At 42.5% G+C, this 17489-nt stretch overlaps 1 protein-coding gene across 1 annotated transcript; it reads left to right on the forward strand.

Moving 5' to 3' along the window:
- The first annotated feature begins 96 nt into the window (after window positions 1-96).
- Window positions 97-16924, forward strand: LOC144376104 (ribonuclease SLFN12-like). Its single transcript, XM_078042452.1, has 3 exons — window positions 97-584; window positions 8827-9911; window positions 13287-16924. Exons 2-3 carry the CDS (start codon window positions 8852-8854, stop codon window positions 13292-13294), a joined length of 1068 nt encoding a protein of 355 aa, XP_077898578.1. The 5' UTR covers window positions 97-584; window positions 8827-8851; the 3' UTR covers window positions 13295-16924.
- The last annotated feature ends 565 nt before the right edge of the window (window positions 16925-17489 follow it).

Genomic DNA, 17489 nt, shown 5'->3' on the forward strand with positions numbered 1-17489 from the left:
TTTGAAAGCTGTGGTTTCCGGTGACTTGTGATTTCTGGTATCGGTTTGAGAAGTGCTAAGCTAGAGAAACGTACCCCCATAATGTGGACCAGAGCCAGGGGAAACAAGAGGCAGGTAGGTTGTGTCGCACCACAGGAGCCATAGTAGACTCTCAGTGAAAGGATGTCCCCTGATGCTCCTTGTTCTACAAGCTCTAGGCATTGGACTCTGCCTTCTGTGGAGCACCCGCTCCTTGCCCCTTGGTTGAGGCATTGACAGCTGTCCTCCCTGTTGCTGGAGGCACCTGGGATTTTAAGCAACGTGACAGGAAGTGACCTGTGAATGCGAGTAAAGTTTGGAAATACTGAGTTACCCCGCTACAGGGAGATACTTCTTCGAATTTGACAAATCAAATGACAATTGTGCAACTGAGCATAGTGCCCTCACTTCCTGGAGCGTCATGAGCCCGATAGAAGACGGGAACTAGAAAATTCTGTGTGAGAGTCGCGCTGAGAGTGGAAGGTACTAGGGTGCAGGAAACAGAAGGCAGAAGAGCTGGAAGGATCTACGGGCAACTACCCTGTCTCCACACTTAGAAGGGCTCGGTAGGTTTCCCTCTCCACTTTGCCTGGGGAAGAAAGTTTCTGAGGCAGGGTGCTCTCTTTTCTGGCTGGGTTTATCCGGCACCTGCCTTCACCTGCTATGCAAGGGCCAGTGCATGCACTGGGTGCACTGATGTTTGCAAGAGGTCTTGTTTCAGGGGGCAATGCACTGGAAAGTGAGGCCTGCTCTTTAGTCACATTTTCCAGCCTTAGTTTTCTACTCTACTCCCACCCCCAGGTCTAGGCATCTGACTCTGGGGTGAGGTGGGGCACCAGCAGCACAACTCCACCTCTTTCTGGAAGACCCTCACGCCAACCCTGGTCTCCAGACTGACTGGGGTCTCTCTTTTGTGGGAAACTTGGCACCGTTGTTGGAGTGTTCAGATCACCTTCTCCCAGACCTTAACAGGACATTGAGGACTGGGCTCCTTGAACTCTGGACCACGGGGTATGGTGTGCCAGAAGGACTTTGGTCCCTGCTTGGACAGGGGAGACCTTAAACAGCTCTGGGACAGGGAGTCGGGGTCTGTGGTTTAGGAGACGGGGTTAGAGAGGCACTGGCCGAGTGTGCAGGTCAGGCTCCTGTGTCTCCAGGGCACCTCGGATCCTCCTAGAGATCTGCACTTAAGTGGAGTTGAGGAAATGTGGGGGTGTCACTGACGAACTGCAGTCTAGGTCCAGAAAGGAAAAGCAAGCACAGGAGTTCCCTGCCCAAAGTTCATAAACTAGAAGAGGAGAAAGATGACCACATTGTCCTCCCAGATGCCATGGAACGTGGGACTGGTAAGCAAGGAGGGGCCAGGAATGTTCCTTAGTCTCTCCTGTCAGTTGGGTGCCACTTTTGTGCATTTCTACCCGACTTCTCACCTCACAGAATTCTCCCACCGTCAAGGGAATAAAGGAATTTAGAGGAAACAACTAACTTGTGAACCCAGACCCAAGGGTTCATGGAGGCCATTGAGTTTAAGGTACTAGGGACTTGGTGGAGTCCAGTCTCCAGCTTATTTTTTTTTAAAGGATTGTGTCCCAGATATATGCCTGAAGACTGGTTTTGGATGGTGAAAATTGTACCTAGTCATGAGTGTTGGACTGAGATGGCCAAGGACCCAGCCCAGCCCACAAGTTCCCCTAAAGGAGCCTCTTCTATAGCTGCCACTAGTTTCCAGTTCCCTGTGGTGTGAGAAGGCTCCTTAGGCATGTTGGGGGTGGGGAGGCTGGTGTGATTGACTGCTACTCCTTTTGCTTATTGTGGATGAACCAGAAGTGTCCCTAATAGCAGGGCCAGATGCAGAGGGTGTTGGAATGGGGGCTGGGAGGAAAGGTGACAGCAGTCTACTTCCAGAGGCTACAGTATGAGATGAGGGACCCTATTCCTCCTGGAAGGGCATGAACCTAAGATGGAGAAATTCAAATGCGTCACTGAGCAGAAGTGAAACTGACTCTCTTGCCCTTCTTGAAATAGAAATGGAGGATCTTTTCTGACTGGTCGACAGGAAGGTGACTCATAGTTCAGCTGCCCCTGTTGTGTAAGAAATACGAAGAAATGAGGTAAAGGACCCCAATTGTGCCCTAATACTGTGGAGGAAGCTCAGCATGGCAAGAATAGACACGTTTCTCTGCTTTTTTGGATAATGATGTCCCATTAAAACAATATTTCTTATAAATGTAAACTGAAACAGTTTTGCTTACTTGGCTTCTCCGTTGTTCCTCTCCCAGGAGTCAAGGCTTCTCCTGCGGCCTCACTGTTTGGGGAGCTGTCAGAGTTCTGTGCCAATGCTTTCCTGGAGGGGCCCAGGCCCAGGGGACCCATCTGAATGAATGCCCAGGTCCCAGGATGTCTTAGGACACAGCTCTGATTTTCCAGGCCCCTCAGAGGGCAGGCGGCTACTTTGTTGTAGACTGAGAACCAGCAGCCTGCACAGGCCCAGGGTGGAGCCCTGTAATCCTTCTGCCCAAGAGAAGCTTGCTAGTGAAAGTCTGATGCAATCCTTTAGGAAATCATTTGATAATAAGTCTCCAATTGTTAGTATTTCATCAGCTGCTGCAGTAATTCAAACTCCATCAACCACTCACAGTGTGTATATGCACTTTGTATACTTGATTTAATTCCGAATGTACAAGATCAGGTAAAACCTCTTGTTTTAGCTTGAGCCTTGATTTCTCCATGTCCAGACTGTTTCTTCCCCTATATGATTTTTTTTTTTTCTGAGCCAGGGTTTCAGTTCCTATTTTCTGCACTCTGGTCTGCTGTGGCCTTCCCCCCTGGGGCCAAGCGGCTGTTTCTTTATGTGTGAACCACATCTGCATGTAGAACTGAAGTACTTAGCCAGGGGACTCTTGGGCTCCATGAACATTCCATGAGGTCATTTGAATACCCGAGTCTCAATCTAACAGAGCCGAGGTCTTGGAATTATTATAATAAACACTGGAAAGCAACTTCAATTCTCAGGTATACAGGAATAATTACCTAAGAGTTCTTTTATACTACCTATAAAATTATGCAGCAGTTGGTAAGATGTTATAAACACAGGTGATCATTATTTTCCAAAAGTGATTATATAACATAGGAAGATTCAAAACTTTCTATTTTAGTTTCTGCAAGTGTGACAGACCTTGGTAAACTCTGCCACGGAAAGCCACCATGTTGGGTATGATGTTAGAGGATAGAAAACGAGGATCGATCCCCAACTGATTTTATAAAGTCACCATAAAAGTTGATGGGAACAAAATCTAGCAATGATGTGAAAGTAGAACGTGAAAAAAGAGAGGAATATCATAAAAGCAAATTATTAATAAACTGAATTTATTATTTAGAAATGAGGATAGAGCCAGCAGGATGTTACAAACCTGTAGTCCCAGCTCCTTGGGAGGCTGAGACCAAATGGTTGCTTTTGCCAAGAAGGGCAAGGCCCATTAGGGCAACAATAACAACAACAAAAAAACAAAATGGAAAAATAAAAACAAAAGAAAACAAAGAAACAGAAAAAAGAATGAAAGAAAAGAATAATGAGAGGGCTCATGTCAGCAAAGTGGAGACTAGGAAGCTTCCCCCTTGTGGAAACATCCAAAGCAACAGAAACTGACTGAAGACAAAGTCAGAGGTTTACAGCAACCACGCAGAGGCCCAATCAAGAAGCAGCCACATTCAAACCTGTAGAAAAAGTCAGGATGTTTTTTCTTGCCCCTGCCATTCCTCTCCCTGGCATGGCAAAGTCTCAGGCTGCAGGGGGCAGCAGCAGCACTGTTTGCAGTCCCTTCCCTTGAAGTGCAGGGGCCAGAGCAAACCTGATTGGCAGGGTTCTAACCTGCCTGAGAACTGGCTGAAGGATAGGTCTCTGGATCACCCAACTTGGATCTCATTTCATGGGGAAATGTGACTGCCACTGCATGTGAAGGTTGTAGGGAGACTACATACCCCTGGATGCCTGGAGCAAGAGATTACAGCTGAGGATATGTATGAGCAATTCAAGGCCCAGGAGAGGAGCAGAGGGTGGTGAAGATCTGGGGGGTAATCAAGATATTCAAAAGCAGCTATTTATTAGGAGGAATTGAGAAAAGTCCATTCAGAATAGACAGGGTGAATGCTTAGGATATACCTGAGAAGACTTTAAACTTTGACCTCAAGCTGGTCCCTGGGATCAGAATAGGATCAGCTCATCTGTAAAGAGCTGCCCTGGCATAGAGCTGGTCTGCAAAGATTGGGAGACATGGTAGTTTGTTTTAAATGCCTGATTTTCAGAAGAAGCTCTGAAGGCATGAAAACCAGGGGAACATAGCTCATGCTTAAGAAGAAATTAATTTGGCAGAACTTCTCCCTGAGGAAGGTAAGACCCTGGACATATTAAAAAAAAAAAGGCTGCAAAAAACAAGTGTCTTTATATCCACGTGGAGAAGAGTAAAATAAGAGCCTTTTTCTTGCACCAGAGACACAAATCAACTCAAAATAGATGAAAAACTTGGGCGAGACCAGAAACTGAAAACTAGCACATGAAAACAAAGGAGAAAAGCTCTGTGACATTAGTTTGGGCAATAATTTTTTTTTAAAATATGTTCCCCAAAGTGCAGATAACAAAACCTAAGCTAGAAGAATGGGACTACATCAAATTGAAATGTTTCTCTACAGGAAAGGAAACAATCAAAAGATTGAGATAACCTACAGGGTGGGAGGAAGTACTTGGCAGCCACACTCCTGATAAGGGCCTACTATCCAAAATATAGAAAGAACTCAACACATTGCGAGACATCAAATAACCTCGTTATAAAATGAACATAATAGACATTTCTCAAATGAAGACATAAAAAGGGCCAACAGGTACTTAAAACTCTGACAGGTCCCAGAAGAACTGAGGCTCCAGGAGAAGTCTTGACTCCTGGTAGAGATGAATCACCAAGAAGCTAGGTAAGCACAATTGTTTCAGTTGAAATTTCAAACAGTAATTGTTTTAATGTGACATCTTTATACAAAAAAGCAGAGAAAGCTGTGTATTCCTGCCATGCCGAGCATTCTCCATAGTTTAATAGCATGATTATTGTCTTTCCCCTCATGTCTTCACGTACAACAGTGACTCCATGTCATAGCAGCATATTGTGTTCTTGAAAAATTACTCAGAGAGTAGGTTTTAAGTGTTCTCACCACAAAAAGGCACATCAGTAAAATAAACAATATATTATTTACCTTAATTGAATCATCCCACAACATACACATATTTTAAAACAACCTTTCCTACATTATATACACATAAAGTTTAGTCATCTGCTGAAAAAAGATACAAACAAAATCCCACAACTGTCTTAAATTTGTCCAGAGACCTAAAGGAAATGTATATTAAGAACTAAAGGAATTCAGGAAAAAACATATAAGTAAAATGACCATGTCAACAAATATTAGAAATTATGAAAAGAAACTCAAAGAAGAAGTAGAGCTAAAAAATGCAATAATTGAATTGAAACGTTTATAAGAAGGGTTCAGGAGCCAATTTGAGAAGAAATCGGAAAGGGGAAAACATCTGTGAAATTAAATGCAAGAATTTTTGAAATATAATAACTTTTAAAACATTTGTCCTTTAGATATACATGACAGTAGAGTATATTTTGACATATTATGGAGACATGAGTATAACTTACTCTAATTAGGATCCTGTTCTTGTGGCTGTACATGAGGTGGAGTTCACTGGTTGCATATGCATATATGAACATAGGAAAATTAGTCTAATTCCTTTTATTGCTTTCCTATTCCCGTCTCCACTACCTTCTTGGGGCAGGGGAGAACAACCAATAGAAGCAAAAAGCTGGAAAAATCACAAATATACAGAAATTAAATAGCACACTCCTGAAATGACAAAACGAGAAATGAGAAATCACAAGAAAAATTAGTAAATATCTTGAGATAAATGAAAACGAAACACAATATACCAAAATTTAGAGATCTAGTAAGAGTAGTTCTACAGAAAGGCTTTGAATAGTGTAAACACCTACAGTGAAAGTGAAGAAAGATCTGAAGTCAACAGCCTGACACTAGACCTCAGAGACACAGGGAAGAAAACAAGAAAGAACTAATCACAAGTCAGCAGAAGATGGGAAATTATAAATATTAGAGCAGAAATAAGTGAAATAATGGAGTAGAAAGTAGAAAACAATAAAAGAAAGTTGTTTTTTTTTTTTTTACAAAATCCAGCAAATCTTTAGTTAGATTGATAAGAAAGAAAAAGAAAATGAAAGTACTAAAATCAGAAAGGAAAGAAACAAATTTACTAGTGGTTTTCTCAGAAGTAAAAGATTATCAGTGAGAACTACAAGCAAGAGTATGTCATCAAATTAGAAAATAGAGATGGAATGGAGAAAATCTTAGAAACACAACCTACGTACACTGAATCAGGAAGAAATAGAAAATCTAAACAGGTCAATACCTAGTAGGGAGACTGAATTAATAATGAAAACAAGCCAACAATCCCCCAAAAGAAAACCCTGGAATCAGAAGTTTTCAGTGGTGAATTCTACCAGCAAACGTGTTGGGCTCCCTTGTCAACTAAATAACTGGAGTCAGTGATTAAGAGCCTATTGACACTGTCCTGGAAGTGCAACCTGGCTTGATCCTGTGAAAGAAATAGTCCTGTGGGGTGTTCTCCTGGGATCCACAGCCAGCCACAGGGTCCCAGACAACCCAATAGGCCCAGGGTTCCTTGGATAGAAGGTCGTGGTGTATCCCAAATGAGAGAAATGGGACATGGGCCGTCTTCTCTAGGTCTGGGCAGCTTCCCAGGAGGACACTGCTAGTCCTGGTTGACCTCAGGCCATGGGAGGGGCCTGGGAAATTTCCAGGTGGGCATTCCAGAGCATGGAGAGGGCTCAGAACCTCCCAAGGGTCAGTGTCCACACCACGAAGCAAGCCCCAGAGCCTTTCCTTCTGGTATCTTAAGTGACTTTCAAAATACAGATTTCCTGTAGTTTGAAAACCATTCTCTGCACATTTCAGTGCAGTGCAGATTCCACGGGGAGAAGGAAGAACACGGGAGGTCTGTGGGAGGAAGGCATTAGTGTCACCCAGCACACCTGGGCCAAAGCACAGAGCCCCCTATTCCATGTTGAATGGTGATCACTCTGATGCGGTCGAGGGGTGGCATGTATTGAAAGGCTTGTCTGGTCCCTGTGAACTGCTGTTACATGGATTTATGACGCTCTTTTCTGTACGGAGTGCTCATCATTCATGTAGGATTCTCAGGTGTTCTGGGGTCTGGGTCACAAGATGAGGAAATCATGGAGACAAGAGGAATATCTTGCACTTGTGCCTACTACTGATCCAGCAGTGGCCAGGAAGATGATGACTCCTGATAACCTTTTCTGGGTAGTGATGACGACCTAGGATGGACTTTTCTATCAACTGTCTCTATACCTATTGATGAACCCAAAGATCTTTTAGTTTTCAAGCCAAGCAGTAATCCCAGTGGCCTCAGAGGCACAAGCTAATGGATTAGAAGTACCCAGACTAAGGCAGACTGCCTTAGGACATGCAGGATGCTGTAACAAATCACCATTGATTGGGAGCTGGGCGGCTTATAAATTGCTGAAATGTGTTTCTCTCTCCGTCCTGGAGGCTGGCAAGTGCAAGATCAAGGTGCCAGCATGGTTGGGTTCTGGTGAGGCCTCTTCTCCCAGGGTGATTCCCAGCTTCTCTCTGAGTCTTCCCATCACAGAAGGGCTGAGCCAGCCTTCTAGGGTTCTTTTGTAAAAACACGAATCCTATGGTCAAGGGCTGTGTCTTCATGTCCCCACCTCCCAAAGGACTAATCATCTTTGGGGTATGGCTTTCAGCATATTAATGTTGAGGGGACACAAACAATCAGACCATAATGCAGGCGGGTTGAGTGTAAGGATTTTCCCTCATTGAAGATACTGTGGTTTTCTAATAGGAAAAGGACACAGTGACATGGCCCACTTTGCTTAAGAGCAAGGGCCAAATATTTTGAATCACATTTATTATTGTTAACAGGAAGAAAAAAATAACTAACATGTCATATTGCTGATTGCCCCTAGAATTCCAAGTGACAATTTTCCCAAAGGACTTCCTACCATAGCCTGGTGTGGTGGCACATAGCTGTCTCCCAGTGGCTCAGGAGGCTGAGGCAGGAAGGATCAAGGTTCAAAGCCAGCCTCAGCAACTTACTGAGGACCTAAGCAACTCAGTGAGACCCTGTCTGTAAATAAAATATGAAAAAGGCTGGGCATGTGGCTCAGGGGTTGAGCACTCCTGGGTTCTATCCCTGGTACCAAAACAAACACGCAAACAAACCCCAAAACTCCCTACAAAAGGAGATAAGGAAGGTAAACGCTGTAAAAGTTGAAATCGTTAAAATCACGATGGAAATTTGATACAATTGTATAATTAAAACTTGATTCAAGAACAAGGTCAAAAATGTAGATTCCCTTCTGGGGTTTGTATAAGGAAAGAAGAAAAAACACAATCTATACAAAAGGAATGATCAGAAAGAATGATATAAGCACAGAGTAAGGGAAGATTTAAGGAATTAGAAGAGCATGATGGAAATCTATGGCAGCAAAATCAAACTACCGCTAAGAGTGTAAGTTGTGGGTCTTTTGTGATAATCTGCCCCCAAACCTGTCACTTCCTAGCCTTGTCCTTCCCAGTCCAGGGCGACTTCTACAAAGGGTTTCACTCTGTTTCCCTCAGAATTCAGAATTTGCTTACTCCTGCCTGGGTCCCATTCTAATGGCTCTGTCGGTTTTACAGGAAAGAATTTCAGCTTGGAAACCAAATGGCCACTGTGGACGTAAACATCAGAATTGATTTTGAAACTGATTATAATGAGCTGGTTTTAGATGTAGGAAAAGTCACTCTTGGAGAGAAGAATAGGAACAGCATGAAGGACAAACAAAGGAAAAAAAGGCAGAAAGAGGCTGTCTCACGAGCCATGTGTGCTTTGCTGAATTCTGGAGGAGGAGTTATCAAGGCTGAAATCGAGAATACAGAGTATAAGTATAATGAAGACGGAATAGGAGAAGATTTGGAAATATCTTTCAGCGATATGCTGCCTCGTGTTCTAAATTACCTTGACTTCATGCAGAATGCTAACACATTTTTGATTTTTGTGAAATCCTGGAGCTTGGATAGCTCTGGTCAGCAGATTGTCACGTTGAGAACCAATCTGTATAGCAAAAATACAACATCTACAATTGTCATGGATGGTCCCCATGCACTGGCTTTCCTCCAAGAGAAGAAAACTGGATCCAGATTATTTTCAACACCAAAAACGAATGCAATGAAGGTCCCTACTGAAGAAAGTAGTGTGGTGGACTCACCTTCAGAGGTTTTTAGCAAGACAAAACTTACATACAGAAGTAAAGTCAACTTTTCTGAATCAACATTTGTTGCTACTAAATTAGTCCCAGGTACAGATGAGTTTGGAAAAGAAGAAAATTGTAAAAGAGAAGATGTGCTGGAGTTCATGAAAGAAGAGGTACCTCAATATGTTTCCGCATTTGCAAATACTGATGGGGGATATTTGTTCTTTGGTATACATAGCCAAACAAAAGAAATAATTGGCTTTGAAGGACAGCCTTGGTATCTTTCTGAGATAGAAAAGACAATTAGGGAGCTTCCTGTCCATCATTTCTGTAAAGAGAAGAAGACGATTAATTACTCCTGCAAACTCATTGAAGTCCATGATGAAGAAAGACATCGTGGCTACGTCTGTGCACTCCATGTAGACAGCTTTTGCTGTGCCGTATTTGTTGAGGAGCCTGATTCCTGGCATGTGAAAGGGAACCACGTGATGCGGTTTACCATGGAGGAATGGATCAAGTGCATGGTGGATGGTGAGGCTGGTTAAGGAAGGGGGATTAGCAATGAGCATACATTTGGCTAGGGTGCTTGGGAAGCTGTGACTGGAGCAAGATCAGTAGTCCTGAAATGTCAATGCTCCATTTAACAGTCTCTAGTGGATCCCACTGGGAGTTCACCACCTCTTGTTTTCCTCTGCCCACTTAGAAGAGACCTATTACAACTAGCCCCATGCTTTGGTCAGCTTTCCATCACAATGACAAATTTCTGAGATAATCAACTTAGGAATGGAAATGTTTCTCTTTTTTTTTTCTTCTAATAATTTGGCTCACAGTTTTGGCGGTTCCAAAATGTTTTGGCTGCATTTCTTTTTGAAACAGCCCATTATGACAGGGAATGTGTGGTGGAAGAAAGTTGCTCACGTGATGGCCAGGGAGTGAAGGTGAGGACAAAGACTGGGCAGGGGTTCTACAATTCCCATCAAGGGCAAAGGGAGTAAGGAGGATGGATCAGGCTACCATAATCCACTTTAAGGGTCTTCTAAACTCCCACTTGAATTGCTTGTTAAGCTCTGATTACAGCACTTGGGGCTCTTTATGAGACTTCTACTAGGCCCCACCTTTAGATGACTTCACCAACTCCCAATAGCACTTACTCTGGGAAGTAATCCTTGAACACAAGAATCTCTGGGTAACAGTTCAGTACCAAACCATGATATTCTACTATAGCCACCTGAAAGGTTCATGTCCATCTTAACAAAGTCAAATGCACCCACATTTTGTACACAAATCCCAAAGAATCTCAAAGTTTTGACAGCTTTGGCATTGCTCAACAGCGTTAAGTTGTGTATGCTGAGACTCAAGGCAGTTCAGCTTTAGGATGCTATAAAAATTAAATTATAACAGTATGTTACTTCCGATTTGAAATAGTAAGTAGGAGCAGGGTAAACATTCCCAGTTCAAAGGGGAGGAAAAGGAAAATATCAAGGAGGTTTCAGACCAAAGCAAGACTGCAACCCAGCAGGGCATACACCAAATCCTACAGCTCCATGTTTGGCAGCTGGGCCCACTGCCCCTGTGACTGTGCTGGTTGCAGGCTACCTGCTCACTCACTTGAAAAGTCAGTCATAGAGATGTCGCCTTTCTTTGTATTTGTTGACGTGACTGTTCAAACCCCCTTGCAGAAGCCAGCTCTGTCCTGATGTGTGCCATCGAAACACATTCTGTGTTTATCAAAATACTTTGATGTTTTTGCCATGAATTCTGTCAAATTCATAATCTTCAGAATTTGAGTAGACTTTTATTGATGAAATAGGTGCTCCTGTACAGGAAAGTAAGAGCAAACTAATTCAGTTTAGTTGAAGCAAGTTATGTTGTCGATATATGTCCTGGGTAGCCTAGCTTGAGATGTAGCTCCCAACGTGGCTGTCTTCAGTTACTGAAAAATCACAATAGTCCCCTACATCTCTCATTATTTTTTGTTGTTGTTGATGATGGGTAACTGACTTATTTCCTGGGTTCTGCCTTAAAAACAGTGTCATCTTGAATATTCATGTGTAGTCTGGTGCACGGGTGAAAGTTTCTCTTGGAAGCACACTGAGTAGTGGAATTGCTGGTTCAGGAGGTGTGAGAATATTCAAGTAATAGGAAAATATGCTGATATTTTTTCAGATTAGACAGGTCATTTTACTCCCATCAGGAATATATTAGAAATTCCACATTTCCTCCAATTGTCAGACTTCTCTTCATTTTTCTGCCTCTCTTCTTGTCTTTGTCCCATCAATGGGTCCAAGATAGTATCTTTGTGGCATGCGCTTTCCTGTTTATTAATTTGGTTGATTATATCTTAACGTTATTGGTTCAAAGTACTTTACCTTTTATGCAGTGCCTGTTCTGTCTTTTGTCTATATTCCGATTAGACTTTGTCTTTTTCTTTTTGCTGTGTTAGAATACCTTACAGACTGCAGAACCAATCACCTTGTCGTCACAGGTGTTACAGGTTGTGGATGTCTTCTCCAAGTTTCTGCTTGGCATTTTCTCTTTTCGTAAGGCCTATTCTGATAAGTAGTAGTTTGAAATTTTAAGAGAGTCAAAACTTACCAGTTAAAAATTTGAAGTTTGGTGCTGTTTGTGCCTTATGTGAGAGATGCTCCTCTACTCTAAGGTATTATAATGTTTCCTTTCATTGTTTTCTGGACGCTTCAGTTTTGCTCTGAGCATTTTACTTTTAAATATTTAATTCATTTCAGTAGACACTGACTCAGAGTGTTATTTCCTCTTGTTCCATGTGAAGAGCCATTTTCCCACCCATAGAAATGCCTTTCTGGATGTTTGTTGCAGTTACATTAAATATATAGATAAATTTAGGAAGGAATGTCACGTTTCTATCAACCGGTCTTTTTATCCGGAAGGAACATAGGAAGTCTGTCCATGTTTTTCTATATTTAAAAAAAAATTCATTGTACATGCTTTATCAAAACGGTACTTGTATTTACAGTATCTGCAGAAAGAGTCCCTTGCAAGGTACCCTCACACACCCAGACACACACACACAGACATCCACACCATGACCCTGCTCCCACACTAGTGAGATGTGAGGGTCAGACTCCTGAAATTAGGCCGCTGTTGGGGGATAAGAGTTGTTGATTTGTTTTTATTTAGTTATTTATTTATTTTGGAAAGAGAAAAGCATGGGAAGAATGTATTTGGCCATGACATTGCTAACTAAGTTTGGGTATATTAACATGTATGTCAGCTAACACTAACTATTCCTTTTGCATTCTATATACACAGAATGACATCAAGGTTTTGTGATCAACAGAATATTCCAACTTCAGTCTCAATGCTGCTTGTAGTGACTTCTGAATTCATGTGAAGGCTTACCCTAATAATAGTTCAAGTCTATGGATATGAAATAAGGCACAATAAATATTGATTTGACCTAGAGGAAGGAAGGAAAGGAGTAAAACTGGTTTCAAATGATTTCAATTGGGAAACTGCTTTGACTTGAACTCACTTAAATCCATTCTAAGTTCCTAAGATTTCTTAGAAATGTTTTTTTCTTTTCCCTGACAAAGCCCCTAAAGGAAAAGTTTGGGAATTCACATTTCCATGTTTCAGTAGCTTAAACTTCTCAACTCAATGTGTAACAACCTCCTCCCCTGCTCAGGTCTACTCCGTCCTCAGTGCTCAAAAATGCAGAGTAGCAAATACACATCCAGTTGTCTTTGATATCTTAAAAAAGGGGGAGGGGAAGGAAGGAAGAGTAGGAAAGAAGGGAAGATGAGAAGAAAGGAGGAAGGGAGGAAGGGGGAAGGGGGAAGAGAGGAAGAGAAAAGAGAAAGGGAAAAAGCTAAAAGTAACCTCATGACTTTCTTGCAGTTTAAGAAATCCCCTTTTCCTCCTTTTCAGGACGATGAAGCCACCCCAGACATCACAAACAACTGCAACAAATGAGTCTGGCAGCATAAAAAATGCCTAGTGTTCAAGTCTTCATGGTGAGACCCATACATCTTGTACACAGTCTGTCGAATGTTCTTCGCAGCAGGTGAATCAAACCCAAAGACACTGGACAGTCTGTGAAAGGGGGCGAGAATTGCAGTTCTGAAGGCCCCTGACTTTGGTTGTTTACAGAGTTCAATCCTGTTTATTGTGATCCTTGGTACCTTCTTCATCTGTATATCCTGAAGGTTCTTCCCCTGGTTTTAGGAATCTGCCTACATAATCATATTTTTTCTTTCAACTGCATTTCCCATTGTCGAACACTCTCCATTTGCACTGCATTCAAGTCTGAGAGATCATCATATTCATCTCTAAATGCATCCTTATCTAGGCAAAATGTTGTGAGTCTTCTGGAGGCATCCCTACCAGCAAATATTCCATATGCACCCGTGGGGCCCTACAACTTGCGGCATTTGGTCACAGCAAAGACTTTCCTATTGACCTCAAGCAGGATGCGCAGCTTGAGGGACCCATCTGACTGGTGGAGCTACTCCAGGTGGAGCTACTGCAGGGAGGGCCTGGGCTCTCCTTCCCGCCCAGGCCCCTCCTCCCGCCCCATTCTCCAACACTCAGGGTCACTTGGCCAGTGAGCCACATGCCCAGCCCTATTTTGTATTTTATTTAGAGACAGGGTCTCACTAAGTTGCTAAGCAACTTGCCTTTGCTGAGGCTGGCTTTGAACTTGCGATCCTCCTGCCTCATCCTCTGGAGTCACTGGGATTATAGGCCTGCGCCATTGCGCCCAGCGGTATTTGTTCTTTTTAAAATATTGGACAGAATTCTTGTGTTTGTGACTGGTGTCTTTCGTCAACTTCAGGAAAGTCACTGCTGTTTATCTCTTCAGATCCTGCTTTTGTCTTTCTCTCCTCTTGTGACTCAGGCTGTGTTAGGCCTTTGGAGTACCTCTGACATGGCTCCTGTGTTCTGATTGTCCATTCTTTTTCTTTGTGTCAGTTGGAACTTTTTGCTAGCTTGTATCATGTCAGTTGATCTTGGTTTCTGCTGTTGGTCTGCTCTCACACTTAGTAACAAGGCCCTCAATATCAGATACTGCCTTTTAGAGTGATAGGATGTTGACACGACTTTTATCTATTGATTTCAAATTGATGAGCCTGTAAGAATCAGGAAATTTTTGTCTTTTCATTTCTTCTTCATTTGGGGGTAGATTTTCATTACAGTTGGCGCTCAGCAGTCTTTTCCTTTTCTCATTTCTTTTTTCTCATGGTTGTTTTATTGTTTTTTTTTTTTTTTTTTTTTTTTTTTGCAAATTGTCCGACTTTATCATGTTTCCTAATTTCTTATTATATCAGGGATTATGGATTAGGGAAACTTTGAAAGAGGTTCTATCCTTTCATATAGGGTTGTACTTTCTTCTGGCAGGTAGATGGGCGTCAGTGATTGTCTTGCTCTAATTGAAGTTTAGTTTTATGCTTTTCTAGCTAAGATTTTGCTCTTCCTACTAGTTGAGGCTGTTCTGGAGTCTAAGCTGAAGGCAGGGTGTTCTCCCAGGGCCTCCTCTTTGCTGGGACTTTAATTCTTGCCTGTGTCTGCTCAGCTCAGGAGGCTGGTGACATTTTAGTCCAGTTCCTCAGGCTCCCGGTTCCTATTTTCTACTGGGTTCCCAGCCTCTCATCCTGGATCAGTGAGTTGAGGGGAATTTGGAAGCTGACTTAGGCTCCTCCTCTGCAGTTTCATCCTTTCTGAGGTTTTCTTCTCCAATTCTAGCCCCTCTAGGATTTGGACCCCTTCCTTTCTCCTCATGTCAGTGGCCTGTTGACAGCCATCGGGGCTCTAGTGACCCCTGCTACAGCCCAGAAAATATCTGAGGGAGAAGCAGGCTGGAGTGTGCAGCGGCTTCCCGTGCTCCTAGCACACGTGTTGGCCTTGTCGTCCTGCTTGTCCCACTGGCCCTCCAGTTCCGGATGCCACGGTTGGCTCTGCTTTGTACAGCCTTCGTAGTAGCTGTTTCGGGTAGGAGGCTGGGTGCGACAGTAGACACAGTTTCCACGGCATGTTCCCAGGGTTTTCTTCTTTATATTTTGTTATCATTATTTCCATATCTAGTGCTTACAGAAAAAGATGAGATCTATTCCAGAAAGCCTCTGCCGGGAACTCTTCTTCCATAGGAAGCACTTGAACAATGAACAGAATGACATGGACTTGGATGAGCACTGTCCGCTGGTCTTCTCTAATAGCTGGTCTTTGGATCGGCACCTGCCAAAGAATGAGGAAGTCACCTGTGATGTGCTTCTGATTTCCCAGGAAAACCCACCAGTCCCGGACACTTTCCTCAGGGTAGTTGAGAATTGAGAAGATGATTCCCCTCATTCTCAGGGAACTAGATATAAGCTTAAAGGCTATGCTTCCCAAACTGCCCAAACTTTAAAGCAGAACTGGCAAAACTTGGTGGTTTCCCTATGAGACTCACCATCATGAGGAAGATATTCTGCTTGAGTCTTTTTTTGTTTCAATTACTTTTAGTTATACATAGCAATATAATATATCTGGGCAGAATATATATACATAGAATGTAACTTATTCTATTTAAGTTCCCACTCTTGTGGTTGTACATAATGTAGAGTTCCCCTAGCCATGTATTCAAATACTAGGTTAGGAAAGTTACGACCAATTAATTTGACTGTCTTTCCTATTCCCCCATTCCCTTCCCCTAATTTCCATTTATCTAATCCAATAGACTTTATTCTTTTCCTCCCCACCCTCCCTTGTTGTGATTCAGCATCCACAAATCAGAGAGAACATTCGGATATTGTTTTTTGGGGACTGGCTTATTTCACTTATTGGCTTATTTCACATAATATTTTCCAGTTCTTTCCATTTACCAGCAAATGCCATTATTTCATTCTTCTTTAAGGCTGAGTAATATTCCACTGTGTATATGTCCTACATTTTCTTTTTCTATTCATCTGTTGAAGGACACCTCAGTTGTTTCCATAGCTTGGCTATTGTGAATTGAGCTGCTATAAACATGGATGTGGCTTAGTCACTGTAGTATGTTTTTAAGTCCCTTGGGTATAGACCGAGGAGGAGTGGGATAACAAGGTCAAATAGTGTTTCTATTCCAAGTTTTCTGAGGAATCTCCATACTGCTTTCCATAGTGGTTACATCATACCTTTCTCTCCACTTCCTTGCCAACATTTATTGTTACTTGTATTCTTGATAATTGCCATTGTGACTGGAGTGAGATGAAATCTCAGTGTAGTTTTGATTCACGCTTATCTAATTGCTAGAGATGTTGAATATTTTTTCTTATATTTGTTGACCAGTTGTATTTCTTTTTCCGTGAAGTGTTTAGTTCCTTTGCCCATTTCTTGATTGAATTATTCTTTCCCCTGGTGTTATCTGTGTGAGTCTTGATGCCAAAATAATCTCCTTTATGATTCAAGATTGAAACTATCGTACCTCCTGGCTTACAATCTTTGAAGCCACGAGAGACCAGCTGAAGCCATATTTGTAGTCTGAAGGAGATTGGCTCTCTGAGGGAGCTGCATGCCCTTGGGATTTTTCAAATGTCTACCAGATAATCAATATAGACTGTTTTTAATAAAATGCCATACAGATGTTAAAAACTTGGTGTTTTAGTCAACTTTTGTGTCATTGTGATAAAATTACCCAACAAGAGCAACTTAGAAAAGGAGAAGTTTATTTGGGGCTCACGGGGTTTTGGAGGTCTCAGTCCATAGACATCTGACCCCATTACTCTGGGCCCAAGATGAGGTAGCATATCATGGGAGAATGTCTCAGTAGAGTGAAGCTGTTCAGCTTATGACAGATTCAGGAAGCAGAGAGAGAGATAGAGGAGAGGGTAAGGGAATGTGGGGAAGATGCACCCTTCCAAGTCAGGTACCCAGTTACCAACTTCCTTCAGCCACCGACAGTCACCTCCCAGTGTCATTCACATGAGGAGGGACTGGTTAGGCCACAGCTCTCCCTGATCAGCCACTTTACCTCTGAGTATTACTGCATTGGCACAAGAACTTTTGTGGGATACATCACATCCAAACCATAACATTCTGTACCTGACTCCCAACGCTCATATCCATCTCACAGTGCAAAATTCATTTAATTTATTTCCAAGAGTTTCCCTTTCTTAA

Source organism: Ictidomys tridecemlineatus, chromosome 3 (genome assembly GCF_052094955.1).
Source record: "Ictidomys tridecemlineatus isolate mIctTri1 chromosome 3, mIctTri1.hap1, whole genome shotgun sequence".
Lineage (NCBI taxonomy): Eukaryota > Metazoa > Chordata > Mammalia > Rodentia > Sciuridae > Ictidomys > Ictidomys tridecemlineatus.

Bases quoted from the DNA above. Each gene is read 5' to 3' on its own strand.
- LOC144376104 (XM_078042452.1), top strand. From the start codon at position 8,852: ATGGCCACTGTGGACGTAAACATCAGAATTGATTTTGAAACTGATTAT.